This window comes from Scyliorhinus canicula, chromosome 3 (genome assembly GCF_902713615.1).
Source record: "Scyliorhinus canicula chromosome 3, sScyCan1.1, whole genome shotgun sequence".
Taxonomy (NCBI): domain Eukaryota; kingdom Metazoa; phylum Chordata; class Chondrichthyes; order Carcharhiniformes; family Scyliorhinidae; genus Scyliorhinus; species Scyliorhinus canicula.
The window spans coordinates 76,235,130-76,253,413 of record NC_052148.1 but is presented as its reverse complement, the minus strand read 5'-3'; the positions used below and the strand labels follow the sequence as shown (position 1 = coordinate 76,253,413).

The 18,284-nt window shown below is 45.2% G+C and overlaps 1 protein-coding gene across 3 annotated transcripts in view; it reads left to right on the top strand.

Annotated features, from left to right (window-relative positions):
- The window catches only part of LOC119962749 (probable E3 ubiquitin-protein ligase HERC1), a 594,360-nt gene that overhangs the window by 59,315 nt on the left and 516,761 nt on the right, over positions 1 to 18,284 (top strand). For all 3 annotated transcript variants that reach the window (XM_038790765.1, XM_038790766.1, XM_038790764.1), the window contains one exon: positions 11,790 to 12,101. In XM_038790765.1, the coding sequence (XP_038646693.1) occupies positions 11,790 to 12,101 (312 nt within the window). The remainder of the gene's footprint in view (positions 1 to 11,789; positions 12,102 to 18,284) is intronic.

The following is an 18,284-nucleotide window of genomic DNA, read 5'->3' as shown; positions in this document are numbered from 1 at the left end:
CCTTTCTATTTATTCAGCCAAAATGGATAACTTTGCACTTATCCACATTAAACTCCATTTGCCAAATTTTGGCCCAATCTCCCCGTGTAACTATATCCATCTGCAAAACCTTTGAGCGCAATTCTCTGGCCTCGATTCGCTCGAGAGGCCAAAAACGAGAACCGCACCAGGCGGCAAACAATTTGCGATGCAGCCAGCCCAATGCCTTGGGCAGAATCAGGATCATTCAGTAGTGTGGCGAAAATCCAGTAAACAAAGCCCTCTTTCCATCCAATTAACGTGCGCTACCCCATATCCAACGGCCTCCTGTGATTCAGCGGTCTCGTGAGCAAGTGGTCACGCTGGCACCGATTTAATATTCCTTTTTAAAAATGTGAATCTGGGGAAGGGCTTCTGTGGAGCGCTGAGGAGGTGAGTAGCCATCTTTTCTCACAGGCAAAAAGCCCGGGGCATTGGGTGTGCTGGGGGCCCTCGGGTAGGGAAGGGGTCGGGGGGGGGGGGGGGGGGGGGGCGGCTCTAGGGGGAGCAACCACATGTGGCTCCACCATGCCAACCCTTGGATCCTGTGTACCTGTTCCGGGGCAACACTTGTCCCTGCCCATCTGTTCCACCCGTAACCCCCAACGACGGCTGAGGCCTATGGCCGTGTGGCTGAAGGTTATTGCTGAATTGGCAATCATGGTTAAGTGAGCACTTCATGGCATGTGGGAGTTCTTGCTCAGCATCTCCATTAGACTGCGATGACTTGAAACTGTGCCTGAACACTGCGGGAGGCCACACAACGGATGCGGCAGCCAACATCCGAACACCCAGGGGTCGTCACAACTCGAGGACATGTCCCCAGCTGAAGGGTGGGTGTTATGGGAGTGGCGTTTTCAGAAGCCCAAAATGTATCATGGAATTCAACCGACCTCTCCCTTTAATGTATTGTTGCTTTTGAAGCACACGGCTTGGTCTCCAGGTGTGGTATTACAATTATGGACATGTGGGTTTTTAAACACAAAACAATGTTTATTCCATGAACTCAACTTAACCTTTTGAAATAAACATTGGATCTCTTAACACCCCTTACTTCAAAGATAACCCCGAAAATAATACAACACTAAATAATCCCTCAAAATGTTCCTTCAAACCTCCAAAAGACTTAACACCTTTAAACAGAAACACATCAGGTTAAAGACATTACAATTATGAGTTTAAATCACCCAAATGATTCAGAGATAGTCTTTCATGGCAGAGATCACTGCAGATCCAGCTCACTGCAGACACAGACACACCCAAGCTCTTTTTCTCAAAACTGGCTTTCTCCTTTCAAACAGCTCACAGGAAACCAGCCAGGCACTTTTCAGCTGCTCTCTCTCAAACTGAAACCTAAACACTGCAAAATGGCTGAGCTAAAAAACCCAGCTCCACCCACACTCTGACATCACTTCAGTAATATGAGCTGCTCCATTTCATAAAGGTACATTGCTTAAACATCCATTTCTTAAAGGTAATCTCACATGACAGTGGTTGAGTGCAACAGGGTGGAGAGCAGTGCCTGGTCTAGGTACCATTATGTGCGGGTGTCAGGGATATAGTGTCTCGGTCTGTGGAGGGGGGCCCGCTGAAGTTGGGAGTGCATGGACAGGGTGTTCCATGCATTGAGGAGGGGGAAATCAATCAAAGAATGGAGGGTCCCTCTAGTGCCCTCTCTCATATCCTTACATATATTGAATAGTATGGACACCATTTTGGACCCTGCAAAACAGGCCCTAGTTATGCTGCTGGTAGGCCCATGGGCCAGATGCTGGAGATGGCGCAGCCGCGTTTGCAGAGGCTCAAGGTGGCAGCCCAAGTTCAGGACCTGGCCGCCACTAGGCCAGGGTGAGACCCAGATGGGGGAGGCACGAGCCTGTCCAGGCTGTACGGACTTCGCTGGTCGTTTCAACAGATGATGAACAGCGTGTGCTGCAGGGGACTCCGTCTCAACAAGAAGGCGGTGTGGTGTCCGTGCAGACTTTTTAAAATGAATTTCCAATTAAGGGTCAACTTAGTGAGGCCAATCCACCTGTGCATATCTTTGGGTTTTGGGGGTGAGACCCATGCAGACACGGGGAGAATGTGCAATCTCCACATGGACAGTGACCTGGGGCCGGGATTGAATCCGGGTCTTCGGCACTGTGAGGCAGCAGTGCTAACTACTGCACCACCATGCTGCCCCCGTCCTCGCAAACTTGGCACCACATAAGGAGGAGGATACGCGCTCTCTGTGGCCATTAAGGTCACCGCAGCCCAGAACGTTACGCCTCGGGATCAATCCAGAGCTCAAACAGGGATATCTGGTACTCGCAGGCCACAGGTGCATCCGGCAGATCACGATGCCCTGTTTCCCCATGAGGAAAACTATATTAAATTTGACGTGGACCAAGTCCAATAAGATGCCCGTCAGCAGGGTTCTCCACCATTGCTGGGATACCCCAGATCCAGGGGCTGATAGACTGCACGTATGTCGCTTTGCGCGCACCAGGCCGCAGTTTGAGATTTAAGTGCCTTACATTACCAGAAGGGGTTCTAATCCCTGAACATATAGCTTCTGTGTGTCCACCACATGCAGATCATGCACATGTGTGCACGCTTCCCAAGATTGTGCACAACAGTTACATCCTGGGGCAGGCGGATGTACCCGGCCTCTTCGAGGATGACCACAAGATGGCCAGTTGGCTCTTGGTGGATAGGGGATACCTGCTGAGGACCTGTTTAATGATGGCAGTACAGAGGCTGGAAACCAAAGTGGAGTCCCAATGCAAAGAGGCCCATGAGGCCACCCAAACTGCCATTGAGTGGTGCATCGGACTGCTACAAATGCGATAATGATGCCTCGACCGCTCCGGTGGTGCCCTGCAGTACACAGTCGAAGTGTCGCCCACTTCGTGGTGGTCTGCTGTTCTCTCCACAAGCCAGCACAGCATCGCAGCGAAGTTTGGGAGGTGGGGGATGAGGGACATGTTCCCAACTCCAAGGAGGTGGAGGACCAGCAGGGTGTGATCCCGGGGATGAACGGCGGAATCAGCCAGAGGCTACAGGACAGGCGGCAGCGGCGATCGTCTGGCAAGCCCGGAGGGTCAGGGAGACCCACATTTTTGCCCGCTTCACATAGGACGTGGCCTGGTCCATCATCGCTGCTTCCCACACCCCCACATTTCCCACTCGCCGTGTATTACATCACCCCAGGATGTTGGGACTTTGTCGGCACTGTCAGCGGGTCACTATCGAGGGCAGGGGGGTGATAAGCTGCAGAGATCTGAACGCCAGCGCTCCTCAATCTATGCCATAGACTGACCCCTCTCTGTCTGCTGAGTGCTCACTCACACCCATCACCTGTATGCGGTGTGCCAAGTGAGAGATGGGAGGTGCATGCCTGGGGAGATGGGCCAAAGGTTTAGAGGTTGGTCCACATTGTGGAAGAAAGAGACAGAGCTATCATACTGGTTGTGGTGAAGGGTATTTAATGTTTCACAGGTGTCGAACAATGCCCCACTCACCTTTCCACCCACTCACCCGTTACCCCTAACCCCCCCCACCCCTTCGATGCCCCTGGCGGGTGTCTGCTGGAGGCTCTGGGGCCAAGGGGTCCCGCCGCACTTGGCGGCACAGGCAAAACCTTGCCGCCCTGTCCCATGTGTTGACTGCAAGCGTTTAGCTATTCTCTTTATGTACTTAAAGAAGCTTTTTGTATCAGTGTTTATGTTTTCTGCTAGTTTCCTTTCACAGTTCACCTTGGCTCTTTTGATTTTATTTTTAATAGCCTTTTGCTGAACCTAAAAGATCTCCCAATCCTTACCACTAAAATATGTAGTATGGTTTGCCCTAGATTTTGCCTTTATGTCTTCTTTGACTTCCTTGTTTAGCCATGGAATGTTTTTCTCCCTTTTATAATTCTTCTCCCTCTCAGGAATATACTTTAATTGAGAGGTATTTAATATCTCCCTCAACATCCGTCATTGTTTCTCAATTATTTGTGCCCAGTCTACTTGGGTGAACTCTTTCCTCAGGCCTGTATAACTACCTCTGCCCTTTTCTAATTACCTCTGCCCAATGCTGAAACACTAGTATGGCGCTCCGTCTTCACTCGCTCAATCTGAATTTGAAAGGAATGGAGATCTGATTGAAATGTATAAAATTCTAACAGGTCTGGACAGAGTAGATGCAGGGAGGATGTTTTCCCTGGTTGGGGAACCTAGGACCAGGGGTCACAGTCTGATGATACGGGGGTTAGACCATTTAGGGGCTGGTTTAGCACAGTGGGCTAAACAGCTGGCTTGTGATGCAGAACAGTGCCAGCAGCACGGGTTCAATTCCCGTACCGGCCTTCCCGAACAGGCGCCGGAACGTGGCGACTAGGGGCTTTTCACAATATCTTCATTGAAGCCTACTTGTGACAATAAGCGATTATAATTATATTATTTAGGACTGAGCTGAGGAAACATTTATTCACTCAAAGGGTAGTGAACCTGTGGAATTCTCGACCACAGAATGCTTTGGAGGCTATGCCACTAAATATATTCAAGAAAGAGATGGATAATTTTGGATTTTATTGGCATCCAAGGGGTAAGGGGAGAAAGCGGGAATATAGCACTGAGCTAGAGGATCAGCCATCATATTGAATGGCAGGGCAGGCTCGATGAGCCGAATGGCCTACCCCTCCTAGTTTCTATGTTTCTTTACTTAACTCTAGATCTTGCCTTTCAATTAGCTTTTTAAATTGCATCATCACAATTCTTGCACATTGGAAGTGAAACTGTACCTATCCTTTTTTAATTATAAACAAAATATAGGAAAGGCTGGAAAAACTCAGCAGATCTGGCAGTATCTGTGGAGAGAAAAACTGTTAACATTTCTCCCTTTCTAATTATTTCTGTTTTCCTTTATTAAAATTAGTTTTGATGTTTATTTTGATAGTTCCTGTTTGCAGATTTACAGCTAATCTTGATATTTGAATAAGATGTATTTACACTGAAGTTATCATTTGATAACTGAAGATCATTTGATTTCCATTCAGCTTTTTTCACAGGCTGTAGGTGATATTTCTTACTTTTCCTATCAAAGTGATCATCCAACTCAATAGCCTAATCCTGCTTTCTTCCCACAGCCTTTGGTCCCATTCTCCCCAAGTGCTATGTTCAGTCGCCTCTTGAATATATTCAAAGTTTTAGCATCAACTACTTCCTGTGGTAATGAATTCCACAGGTTCACCACTCTTTGCGTGAAGAAATGTCTCCTTATCTCTGTCCAAAATGGTTTACTCTGAATCCTCAGACTGTGACCCCTAATTCTGGACCCACCCACCATCGGGAACATGTTCCCTGCATCTACCCTATTTAGTCCTGTTAGAATTATATAAGTCCTGTGAGAGTACCTTTTAAGAAATGGGTGTGTATATAAATATCTGTAGTGGGAATACCTTTGAAGAAATGGGTGTTTATTACTGCAGTGATGTCAGACAGTGGGTGGAGCTTGGCTGTCTATCAGCTTTTTACTTTTGCTTTAGGCTTTTTTGCTGCAGGGTGGGTTTGGTTTTATTTAAGTTTTGGAGTAACTGAAATCACAGCAGGATGTGCATGAATCTCTAAGCTTATGAATATTCATTTGCTGATTTCAACATGGTAACTGCTCTCAATAGTGAATTTAAACCTGATATTTGTGTTACAAGGGTCTTTTGTCTTCTGAATGTTTTTTGGGAATTTATTAAGGATTACTTCATGTTGTATTCTTTGGGGGTTGTGTTTGAATTAATAGTTGCTAAGTTGTTCACTATGTTTTAAAAAGGTTAACTTGAGTTCATAGAATAAAAATTGTTTTGCTTTAAAAAATACTTTTCCATTTCTGCTGTACCACATCTGTAGAGTGGGCGGTATGCTCCCCATACCATAATCTATTAAAAGTTGTGGGTCAAGTGAACTCCATGATACACTTTGGGATTCTCCAAACCCTGGTCCATAACAGTCTCTATGAGGTCCCCCCTCATTCTTCTGAACTCCAGCGAGAACAATTCCAACCTAGTCAACCTCTCCTCATATGACAGTCCCGCCATCCCTGGAATCAGTGTGGTAAACCTTCGCTGCACTCCCTCGAGAGCAAGAACATCCTTCCTCAGAGGAGGAGACCAAAACTTCACACAATACTCCAAATGGGGCCTCACCAAGGCCCTGTACAATTGCAGCAACACATCCCTGCTTCTATACTCAAAACCTCTCGCATTGAAGGCCAACATACCATTAGCCTTCTTTACCGCCTGCTGCACCTGCATGCTTACCTTCAGCAAATGGTGCACAAGGACACCCAGGTCCCGGTGCACGCTCCCCTCTCCCAATTTACAACCATTCAGGTAGTAATCTGCTTTCCTGTTTTTGCTTCCAAAGTGAATAACCTCACACTTATCCAAATTATACTGCATCTGCCAATGATTTGTCCACTCACCTAACCTGTCCAGATCATGCTGTAGGATCCCTGCATCCTCATCACAATTCACCCTCCCACTTAACTTGGTATCATCTGCAAACTTTGAGATGTTGCATTTTGTTCCCTCGTCCAAATCATTAATACATATTGTGAATAGCTTGGGTCCCAGTACCGATCCCTATGGCCCCCCACTAGTTACTGTCTGCCAATTTGAAAAGGACCCATTAATCCCTACTCTTTGTTTCCTCTATGCCAAACTGACACAACAAGATTTCATATTTAAAGATTTTCACTGCAACAAAGATGAAAATGCTAGTGACTGAACACTGTCTTCATAGGCACAGCTTGTTTCAAACCAGTAAAGAAAATATTCCCCTCTGTTTTAATACGAGTGAAAACACATTCCACAGACATACTTTAAACTGCCTTTTAAGTAGGCATTCAGTTCTCCCAGTACCAATCCGAAGTGATTTTTTCCTTCATAGAAACATAGAAAATATGTGCAAGAATAGGCCATTCGGCCCTTTGAGCCTGCACCACCATTCAATATTATCATGGCTGATCATCAGTATCCCACTCCCACTTTCTTTCCATACCCCTTGATCCCGTTAGCCGCAAGGGCCACATCCTGCTCTCTCTTGAATATATCCAGCAAACTGGCCCCAAAATTTTCTGTGGTAGAGAATTCCACAAGTTCACAACTCTCTGAGAGAAGAAGTTCTTCCTCATTTCAGTCCTGAATGGCTTGCCCCTTATTCTTAGGCTGTGACACCTAGTTCTGGACATTCGGACATTCGGACATTCCCAACATCGGGAACATTTTTCCGCATCTAGCCTGTCCAGTCCCATCAGGATTTTATATGTTTCCATGAGATCCTCTCTCATTCTTCTAAACTCCAGTGAGTACAAGCCCAGTCGATCCAGTCTTTCTTAATTTTTCAATCCTCCATCCCGGGAATTAGTCTGGTGAACCTTCGCTGGACACCCTCAATTGCAAGAATGTTCTTCCTCAAACTAGGAGACCAAAACTGCACACAATACTCGAGATGTGGCCTCACCAAGGCCCTGTATAACTGCAGCAAGTCATTCCTACTCCTATACTCAAATATATTATAATAATCTTTATTGTCACAAGTAAGCTTACATTAACACTGCAATGAAGTTACTGTGAAATCCTCTCGATGAAAGCCAACCTGCCATTAGTTTTCCTCACAGCCTGCTGTACCTGCATGCCAACCTTCAGCGACTGTTTATCATGACATCCAGGTCTCGTCGCATTTCCCCTTTTCAGAAAATAATCTGCCTTTCTGTTTTTACTACCGGTGGATAACCTCACAAAAATACACATTATATTGCATTTGCCAAATATCTGCCCATTGAACCAGCCTGTCCAAGTCACCCTGCAGCCTCATTGCATCCTCCTCATATCACACACGGTCACCCAGCTTAGTGTCTTCACATTTGGAGATATTGCATGCAATTTCTTAATCCAAATCATTAATGTATATTGTGAACAGCTGGGGTCCCAGCACTGAACCATGGTACCCCATTAGTCTCTGCCTGACACTCTGAAAATGCCTGTTTAGTCCCACTCTCTGCTTCCTGTCTGCCAACCAGTTCTTTATCACGTCAATACATTACCCCCAATACCATGAACTTTAATTTTGATCACTATTCTCTTGTGTGGGACCTTGTCAAAGGCCTTTTGAAAGCCCAGCTGCACAACATCCACTGGTTCACCCTTGTCCACTCTTCTGGTCACATTCTCAAAAAATTCCAGAAGATTTGTCGAGCCTGATTTCCCTTGAGTGAATCCATGCTGCCTTGGACCAATCCTGTCCCTACTTTCCAAATGCTCAATTGTTTCATTCTTAGTAATTGACTCCAACATTTTCCCACCATCGATGTCAGGGTAATCGGTCTATAATTTCCTGTTTTCTCTCCCTCCTTTTTAAATAGTGGGTGACATTAGCCACCCTCCAATCCATTGGAACTCTTCCAGAGTCTGTCGAATGCTGGAAAATGATCACCAATGCATCTACTATTTCTGTGGCCACTTCCTTAAGTACTCTGAGACTTATTGGGTTTTAATCCCATCAATTTCCCCAATACAATTTCCTGATTAATAAGGATTTCCTTCAGTTCCTCCTTCAGGCTAGACCCTGTCCCCTAGTATTTCCATAAGGTTATTTGTGTCCTCCTTAGTGAAGACAGATCCAAAGTATTTGTTCAATGGTCTGCCATCTCTTTGTTGCCCTTATGAATTTACCTGATTCTAACAGTAAGGGACATTTGTCTTCACCCAGTCTTTTTCGTTTCACACATCTATAGAGGTATTTGCAATCAGTTTTTTATGTTTCCTGCAAGCTTTCTCTCTTATTCTATTTTCCCCTTCTGAATTAAACTCTTTGTCCTCCTCTGCAGACTCCTAAATGACCCTCTTATGGACTGACCTCATTAACACTACACCCACATATGCTTCATTCGATGCCAATGCTTATGTAGTTACATTGTATATATTGTGTTGCCCTATTATGTATTCTCATGTATTTTCTTGTATTTTCTTGAATTCTGTTTAATTCCCTTTGAGCTGCTTGCAGAAAAATACTTTTCACTGTACCTCGGTACACGTGACAATAAACAAATCCAATCCAATGCTGAATTTTAAATTTCTCCCAGTCCTCAGGCTTGCTGCTTTTTTTGGCCAATTTATATGCCTCCTCTTTGGCTTTAACACTATCCCTGATTTCCCTGTTAGCCATGGTTGAGCCACCTTCCCCGTCTCACTCTTGCACCAGGTAGGGATGTACAATTGTTGAAGTTCATCCATGTGTTCTTTAAATGTCAGCCATTGCCTATCCACCGTCAACCCCTTAAGTATTCTTTGCCAAGGCCAGCATGGCGGCGTAGTGGTTACAACTGCTGTCTCATGGCACCCAGGTCCCGGCTTTGGGTCACTACTGTCCGTGTGGAGTTTGAACATTCTCCCCGTGTTTACGTGGGTTTCGCCCCCACAACCCAAAGATGTGCAGGGTAGGTGGATTGGCCACGCTAAATTGTCCCTTAATTGGAAAAAAAATTGGGTACTCTAAATTTATATTTTAAAAAAGTATCCTTTGCTAGCTAATGCATGTCTTATACCATCAAAGTTAGCTTTCTTCAAGTCCAAGACCCTAGTCTCAGACTTAACTGCATCACTCTACATCTTAATGAATAATTGTACCATATTATGGTTACTCTTCCCTAAAGGATCTTGCACCGCAACTTTGCTAATTAATCCTCTCTCATTGCACAATACCCAGTCTAGGATGGCCTGTTTTCTAGTTGGTCCCTCGACATATTGGTTGAGAAAACCGCCCCTTATGCATTCCAGGAAATCCTCCTCCATCACATTGCTACCAGTTCGATTAGCTCAATCGATATGCAGATTGAAGTCACCCATAATAACTGCTGTACCCATACTGCACGCATATCTAATTTCCTGTTTGATGCAATCCCCAACCTCACAACTACTGTTTGGTGGTCTGTACACAACTCCCAATAACGTTTTTGCCCTTTAGTGTTCTGCAGCTCCACCCATACAGATTCCACATCGTCCAGGCTAATGTCCTTCCTTACTATTGTGTTAATCTCCTCTTTAACCAGCAACTCTACCTCACCTCCCCTTTTCTTCCTGAATATTGAATACCCCTGGATGTTGATTTCCCATCATTGATCATGCTGGAGCCAGGTCTCCGTAATCCCAATAACATCATATCTGTTAATGATTGCCAGCGCAGTTAATTCATCAACCTCAATACAAATGTTCGGTGCATTGAGACACCGAGCCTTCAGGTTTGTTTTTTGGACATTTTTTGCCCGTTTAGCATTATGATGTAATGTGACCCTTTTTGATTTCTGTCTTTGGTTTCTCTGCTTTCCACTTTTCCCTTTACTGCCTTTTGTTTCTGTCTCCCCCTTACTTCCCTCCGACTTCTTACATCATTCACATCCCCCTGCCATATTAGTTTAAATCCTCACCAACAGCACTAGCAAACACTCCCCCTCGAAAATTGGTTTCGGTTCTGCCCAAGTGCACGCTGTCCGATTTGTACTGGTCCACCTCCCCCAGAACTGGTTCCAATGTCCAAGGAATTTGAATCCCTCCCTCTTTCACCATCATTCACCTTAGCTATCCTGCGATTTATACTCTGACTAGCACATGGCACAGGTAGCAAACTACCTTTTGAGGTCCTGCTTTTTAGTTTAGCTTCTAACTCCCTTAATTCAGCTTGTAAGACCTCATACCAGTTTTTACCTATATCGTTGGTGCTGATATGCAGCATGACAGCTGACTATTCACCCTCCCCCTCCAGAATGCCCTGCAGCCGCTCCAGGACATCCTTGACCTTTGCATCAGGGAGGCAACACACCACCCTGGAGTCTCATTTGCGGCCACAGAAACATCTATCTATTCCCCTTACAATTGAATCCCTATCACTATAGCTCTGACACTTTTTTTCCTGCCCTCCTGTGCAGCAGAGCTAGCCATGGTGCCATGAACCTGGCTGCTGCCGCCTTCTTCTGGTGAGCCATCTCTCCCAACACTGTTCAAAATGGTATATCTGTTTTGGAGGGCGATGACCTCTGGGAACTCCTGCACTGCCTTCCTACTTTTCCTCTGTCTGGTGGTCACCTATTCCCTATCTTCCTCAATAATTTTTATTGGCGGTGTGACCAACTTACTGAACTTACTATTCTTGATTTCCTCAGCATCGCGGATGCTCCGAAGTGAACCTACCTGCAGCTCCAGAGCTGTCAAGCGGTCTGATAGGAGCTGCAGTTGGACACACTTTCTGCACGTGAAGGAGTCTGGGACACCGGAAGGGTCCCTGGATTCTAATATCGCACAGGAGAAGCGAGATTTACTTCTGTTCATTTCCTTTCTCAGCCTGGGAACTTTTAATGTTAAAACTGTCTATCACAGTGAATTTTTATCCCAGAGATTCTTGCACAAGCACTGGCTAGTCAAATTTTTCAGCCTCTTTTAATTCCTCGTGAATTTGGTCTTCTCAATCTGCAGCACCAGAAGATGGTTTTGTTGAATGCTATCTTAATGGAAGTACCGAGGGAAAATAATGAACTAATTTTGTTTCAGTGGAGAAAAGAGGGGTAGAAAAGAAAATAAAACAAAGTAATTTCTGAAATTTTTATATGATGCTGTTCGCTGCATGTAATTTCTGATCCTTCTGGAGTCAAGATTCAATAAATTTCAAGAAACCTTTTTTCAGAATTGTTACCTGTTTATATAAAATATATGAAGTCCTCTCTCAAATTTAAAAAACTCTGTTTTGATAATTCTTTTTCAGATTGAGGCTGGACAGTACTGCACATTTGCAATTTCAGAAGATGGCTCTGTAAAGGCTTGTGGAAAAGGTAGCTATGGCAGACTTGGACTGGGCGACTCTAACAACCAGTCAGCTCCAAAAAAGCTCACGTTCGAACCTCATCGCAACATCCGTAAAATTTCATCCTCAAAAGGTTCAGATGGACACACGCTAGCAGTAACTACTGAAGGAGATATATTCAGCTGGGGAGATGGCGATTATGGGAAGCTTGGACATGGAAATAGTGCAACACAGAAATATCCGAAGCTGATCCAAGGACCATTATTAGGAAAGGTACAGGCTTAAAATGAAACTAAAATTAGATAAAATGTTTCTATTGGTATATATTTCTGCATTTGGCATAAATGTCGTACCACACATGTATCAAAAAATCATAGAATGGTTACAGCAAAGAAAGAGGCCATTCGGTTCGTCAAGTCTGTGCTGTCACAGTGCAAGGCTGATTTTTCTGTAGTCCTGCAAATATTTTCCCTTCAGGTGCTTATTCAAGTTCCTTTGGAAATCATGATTGAACCAGCCTCCATTTCACGCTCAGCCAGTGCATTTATGATCCTTAACCATTTGCTGTGTAAAACGTTTTTTCTTCATGTCACCACCGTATTTTTTTGCCATTCACCTTAAATTTGTGTCCTCTGATTTTCAAGACTTCTGCCAATGGGAACAGTTTTCTCCACCTACTCTGCCTAAATCTGTTTATGATTTTGAGCACCTGTATCAGACCCTGTTTCAAGCTTCTCGAAGGAGAACAATCCTAGTTTCTTCAATCAATCTGCAGAACTGCGCTGTAGTGTTCTATGCTCTATAAATGGAATAGTGTAGGTCAGATAGGCTTCAGATGGTTTCACAGGTCGGCGCAACATCGAGGGCCGAAGGGCCCGTACTGCGCTGTAGTGTTCTATGTTCTAACTGAAATCCCTCATCCTTTGAAATATTCTTGTAAATCTTTTCTGCATCCTAAGTGTGGTGCCAAGAATTGGACATCATTGTACAGTTGAAGCCGAACTACTGTTTAAAAAGGTTCATCATAATTTCCTTGTTTTTTTTACTCTATGGCCCAATGAATTCTGTGAATTCTCTACCACAGAAGGCGGTGGAGGCCAAGTCACTGAATGTATGCAAGAAAAAGATAGATAAGTTTTTAGATTTTAATGGCATCAAGGAGTATGGGGAGAAAGCGGGAATATCGCACAGGGACCGAGGATCAGCCATGATAATATTGAATGATGGAGCAGGCTCAAAAGAGTCGAATGGCTTACTCCTGCTCCTTGTTTCTATGTTTCTATTTTAAAAGCACAGGATCCTATATACCTTTCCTTCAACGTGCCCTGCACATTCAACTATTTATGAATGAACACCCCAAGGTCTCTTGTTTCTGTACCCCCTTTAGAATTGTAAATTCTGGAATGTGTGTATCTTTATAGTTTACTGCATTAAATTTTATCTGCCATCTTTTCTTTATTTTACCAACTTCAGTATCTCTTCTTGAAATCTATCACTACCCCTTACAATTAATAATATTTCCAAATGTTGTATCATCCACAAATTTAGAAATTGTACCTTGTACACCCAATGCAAGTAATTTTCGTAAAATATATCAAAAAAGTCCTAACACTGATTCATGCGGAATTCCACTGTAAATCCTTCCTCCAGCCTGAGAAACAACTGTTTCCCACTAATCTTTTTCCTCTCACTTGACCACTTGTATCCTTGCTGTAGTCCCTTTTATTCAGTGGGCTTTGCTGGCATGCCTAATTATATTGTGCGTTTTCAAAAGCCTTTTGGAAGTCCATATAGATCTCACCAACTACATTACTCTCATCAACCCTCTTATGTTAGTTCATCAAAAAAAAACTCCATCTTAAGTTATTGAAACATGATTTTCCTGCAACAAATCCATTCTGGATTCCCTTAAATTGAACCACACGTATTGGTATTGTCACTGGACGAGTAAACCAGAAACCCAGGCTAACGCTCTGGGGACTCGGGTACGAATCCCGCCACTGCAGATGGTGAAATTTGAATTCAATAAAAATCTGCAATTTAAAAAGTCTAATGATGACCATGAAACCATTGCCAATTGTTGTAGATGGTTTACTACTGTCATTTAGGGAAGGAAATCTGCCGACCTTACCTGTCTGACCTACATGTGACTCCAGATTCACAGCAATGTGGTTAATTCTTAACTGCCCCCTCAAAGGCAATAAGGGATGAGAAATAAATGCTGGCACAGTCAGTGACGCCCACATCCCATGAACAAAGAAAAAGTGACTGTTTTTGTCCTGGATTGATGTTTCTAAAAGCTTTCCCACCCTGAGTTTAATCAGCAGGCCAGTAGTTAAGCACCCTTTTAAAAAAAAAAAACATTTGCAGTTCTGCAGTCCTCAGACATCACTCATCACCTCTGTACCTAAGCACTCATTTAAGTACCTCAGTCATGCCCTGTGGCTTCTTTGGTCCCGAATTGGCCCCACCCGTTCTCTTGGTACTTTTATGTGCTATTTATATACGTATAAATACTTTTCGATTACCTTTATTGTTACCTGCCAGCCTCTTAGGTTGTCTCTTTGCCTCTCGTGTTTCCTTTTTCATCCTGGCTCTTGCATGTGTTATCAACCTAGCATCTGTCATACATACCCTTTTTCTGCTTCATCCTAACCTTTATCTTATTATCCAGGGAGCTCTGGCTTTGGTTGCTTTACCTGTGCCTCTTATTGGAAGGGTATCCAAACTCTTTATCGGCAGCCCATCGTTCTGTAAAAGTTTTGCCTGATAATCTTTGATTCCAGTTTACGCAGGGCAGGTTAGGTGGATTGGCTATGATAAATTGCCCTTGATGACCAAAAAGGTTAGGAGGGGTTATTGGTTATGGGGATAGGGTGGAAGTGAGGGTGGCGTAGACTCGATGGGCCAAATTACCTCCTGCACTGTATGTTCTATATTCTCAACCCATTGAAATTGACTCTCCAACAGTTTCGTACATCTACTCTAATTGTTCCTTATCCTTTTCCATAGTTAGTCTATATCTTTTGATGCTATGATCGCTATTCCTCAAATGTGCCCCTACAGCCACTTGATCCTCCTGATACTGATCCACTTGACCCTGATTCACCTGACCTCAGAACCTGATCGAACAATTCCTCTTTCCCAGTTGGACTGGAAATGTGCTCATGTAGAAAATTCTCCTGTGCATTCTTCAGAAACTTTCCCCTCTCTCCCCTTTATACTATTACTATTCCAGTTTATATTACGATAATTAAAGCCCCCAATATAGTTTTGCACCTCTTTGTAATTTACTGCAAATATGTTCCCCAATATTTTTCTCAGTAATTGGTGACCTATACATTGTACCAAGTGCTGGAGGAAATGAATGTGAGTGGAAAATTGGTGCAGAAAGGCAGGTTTCAGACGACTGAAACTAGTTCAAGGATAGGTGGTCCTGTAAAGACTAAATGGTTGCACCTTAATAGTGCTCTGCCATTTCTATTGTTCCTTAACTCTAACAAAATAGATTTTTTTCTGACTCCTCTAGAATATCCTCTTGCTCCAGCACTATAATATTTTCCTTAATCAATACAGCCATGATTTCTCCCGTCTTTCCTTTCCTATCTTTCCTATATCCAGAAATAAACATTATCCAGTTCTTCCCTTTTGAACTAAGTTTCCATTATCACACCAGAACCTCGTATTCCCAAGTCGGTATTTGCACCTGCAGTTCATCAACTTTAATTACCAAATTTTGCATTTACATACACATGCACTATAGAGCTAATTTAAATGCATTATCTCTTGTATTGTCTCTTAGTCTGATCTCACCTAATTCTTTATTGCCAGCTCTCCCCCAAACATGTGCACATCTTGATTCTCTTTTCTAATGCTACATCCTGGTCCCCATCCATCTGACAAGTTTGTTTAAAGCCTTCCCAACAACACTAGTAAGCCAACTCCCCAAAGACACTGGGCCCAGCACTATTGAGGTGCAACCATTTAGTCTTTACAGGTACCACCTATCCTTGAACTAGTTTCAGTAGTCTGAAACCTGCCTTTCTGCACCAATTTTCCACTCACATTCATTTCCTCTATCCTTTTTGTTACTTATAAGAGCTTGGCACTGAGAGCAACTTAGAGCTTGCTACTTTTATGGTCCTGCTTATAAGTATCTTTCCTGACTCCCACAAATCTTCCTGTAAGATCTCATTCAGCTTTCTGCCTAAGTGATATGAAAACTGACCTCTTGCTGTTCACCCTCTCCACTCATAGTGCTCTGCAGCCACTCTTTGACATGCTTTACCCTTGCACCCAGAGGCAAATTGCCATCCTAGAAACATGCCTTCAGCCTAATAAACATCTGTCTGTTCCCCTAACTAGCGAACCTTCTATCATTATTACTTTTGCAATCTTACTCCAGCTCGCCTGTGTACCAGAGCTACACATGGACCTGTGGACTTGACTTCGGCTAAAGAGCTATTGTTCTCACCAGTACTGAGAAATGCATACTGCTTAGCGAATGAGGCATACTCTGGACTCTTGCGCTATGACCTATCCTCCTTGATTATCTCGCAGTCACCAATTCTCTCTATCCCTGCATCTTCTTAAGCGGTGGGATGACCATCTCCTGAAACATGCTATCCATGAAATGCTAAATCTTGTGGACACATTCCATTGATGTCAGCTGTTGTTCAAGTTTGAAAGCCTTGAGCCTGAGTTCCTCCAGCTGACAACATTTCTTGTCCCTGTCATTGCCTCGGCACTGGAAACTTCCTGAAGCTCCGACATGGGACAGGATGTGCATTCTGAGAATTAAATGCCCTGTTATGCCTCTCTTTATTAGATTATTAGCCAAATTGATATCAGTAAATTTTTAAAAAGCGACTCACCAAACAGTTTATTTTCTGGTGGTGCTGTCACTTGAGGTATTTTTACCTCAACGCATGCACACACAGGAACAATACATAAATATTTAACCTCTAAGCTGACCGTAAAACATTGGGTTCTGCTATTCTTTGCTCTGTGCTGAGTGTGTTGGAATACCTTTACCAGAAAAGTATTAGATTTTTATATAGTATTGTGTCAGTGAAAACACGAAGAATATTTGAACAACGAGTATTTGTATAAACTATGATTTTGACAAACTATGTGAGAGATTTAACAAATGGAAGTGGTGGACGTTTTGTTCTCAACAATTTGTACTTTCTTTTTTAAATGTCTTCCGTTGACTTAGTTAGATAAATGTTCAGTGTGAAAGTTTTAGATAAACTTTTTTCAGTCCAATCAATTCCCTCTCTGTGATTGGGCTATCGACTACTTTCTTCAAAATTGTTCTTTTCTCTCCAACTAATGGACAAAATTGCTGGTTTATCTTTGAATGTTCATCTCTGTTGGATACCAGGGGCGGGATTCTCCGACCCCACGCAGGGTCGGAGAATCGGCCGGCAGTGGCGTTAATCCCGCTCCCGCAGGGTTTTTAAATCTCTGACCGGCCAAAAACCGGCGTTGTGCAAATCCCGCCGGCAGCCTCTGAAAACAGCTGGCGCCGGCGGGATTTCATTTTTTTTAGATTCCACAAATCTCCGGCCCGGATGGGCCGAAGTCCCATGGTCACGTCGGCGAAAATCACAGTTGCTTTAAAACGGCGTCGACCATTGATGATGGTTGACGCCGTTCAGTGTCGGGGGGTGGGTTGCGGCATCGGGGGGGGGTGGGTTGCGGCATCGGGGGGGGGGGTGGGTTGCGGCATCGGGGGGGGGGGGTGGGTTGCGGCATCGGGGGGGGTGGGTTGCGGCATCGGGGGGGGTGGGTTGCGGCATCGGGGGGTGGATTGCGGCATCGGGGGGTGGGTTGCGGTATCCGGGGGGTTGCGGCACCGGGGGTGGTGGGTTGCGGCATCGGGGGGGTGGGGTTGCGGCATCCGGGGGGGTTTGCGGCACCGGGGGGGGGTGGGTTGCGGCATCGGGGGGTGGGTTGCGGCATCCTGGGGGGTTGTGGCATCGGGGGGGGGGGGGGTGGGTTGCGGCATCCGGGGGGGTTGCGGCATCCGGGGAGGGTTGCGGCATCGGGGGGGGGGGGTTGCGGCATCCGGGGGGGGGTTGCGGCATCGGGGGGGGGGGGGGTTTGGGGGCAGCGGCGTGCAGAGAGGGGGGGCTACGGATGCCCTGGGCCAACGCACCGTCGCCCCCCCCCTCTGTACGCTGCTGCCCCCTACCCCAACCACCCCCCCCTCACCACCCCTACCTCCCTCCAACGCCCCTACCCCCCTCCCCACCACCCCTACCCCCCTCCCCACCCCCCCTCCCCCCCTCCCCACCACCCCTACCCCCCTCCCCACCACCCCTACCCCCCTCCCCACCACCCCTACCCCCCTCCAACGCCGCCCCCCATCTCTCGCAACGCCGCAACCCCCCCACCCTCAACGCCGCAACCCCCCCCCCTCAACGCCGCAACCCCCCCTCTCAACGCCGG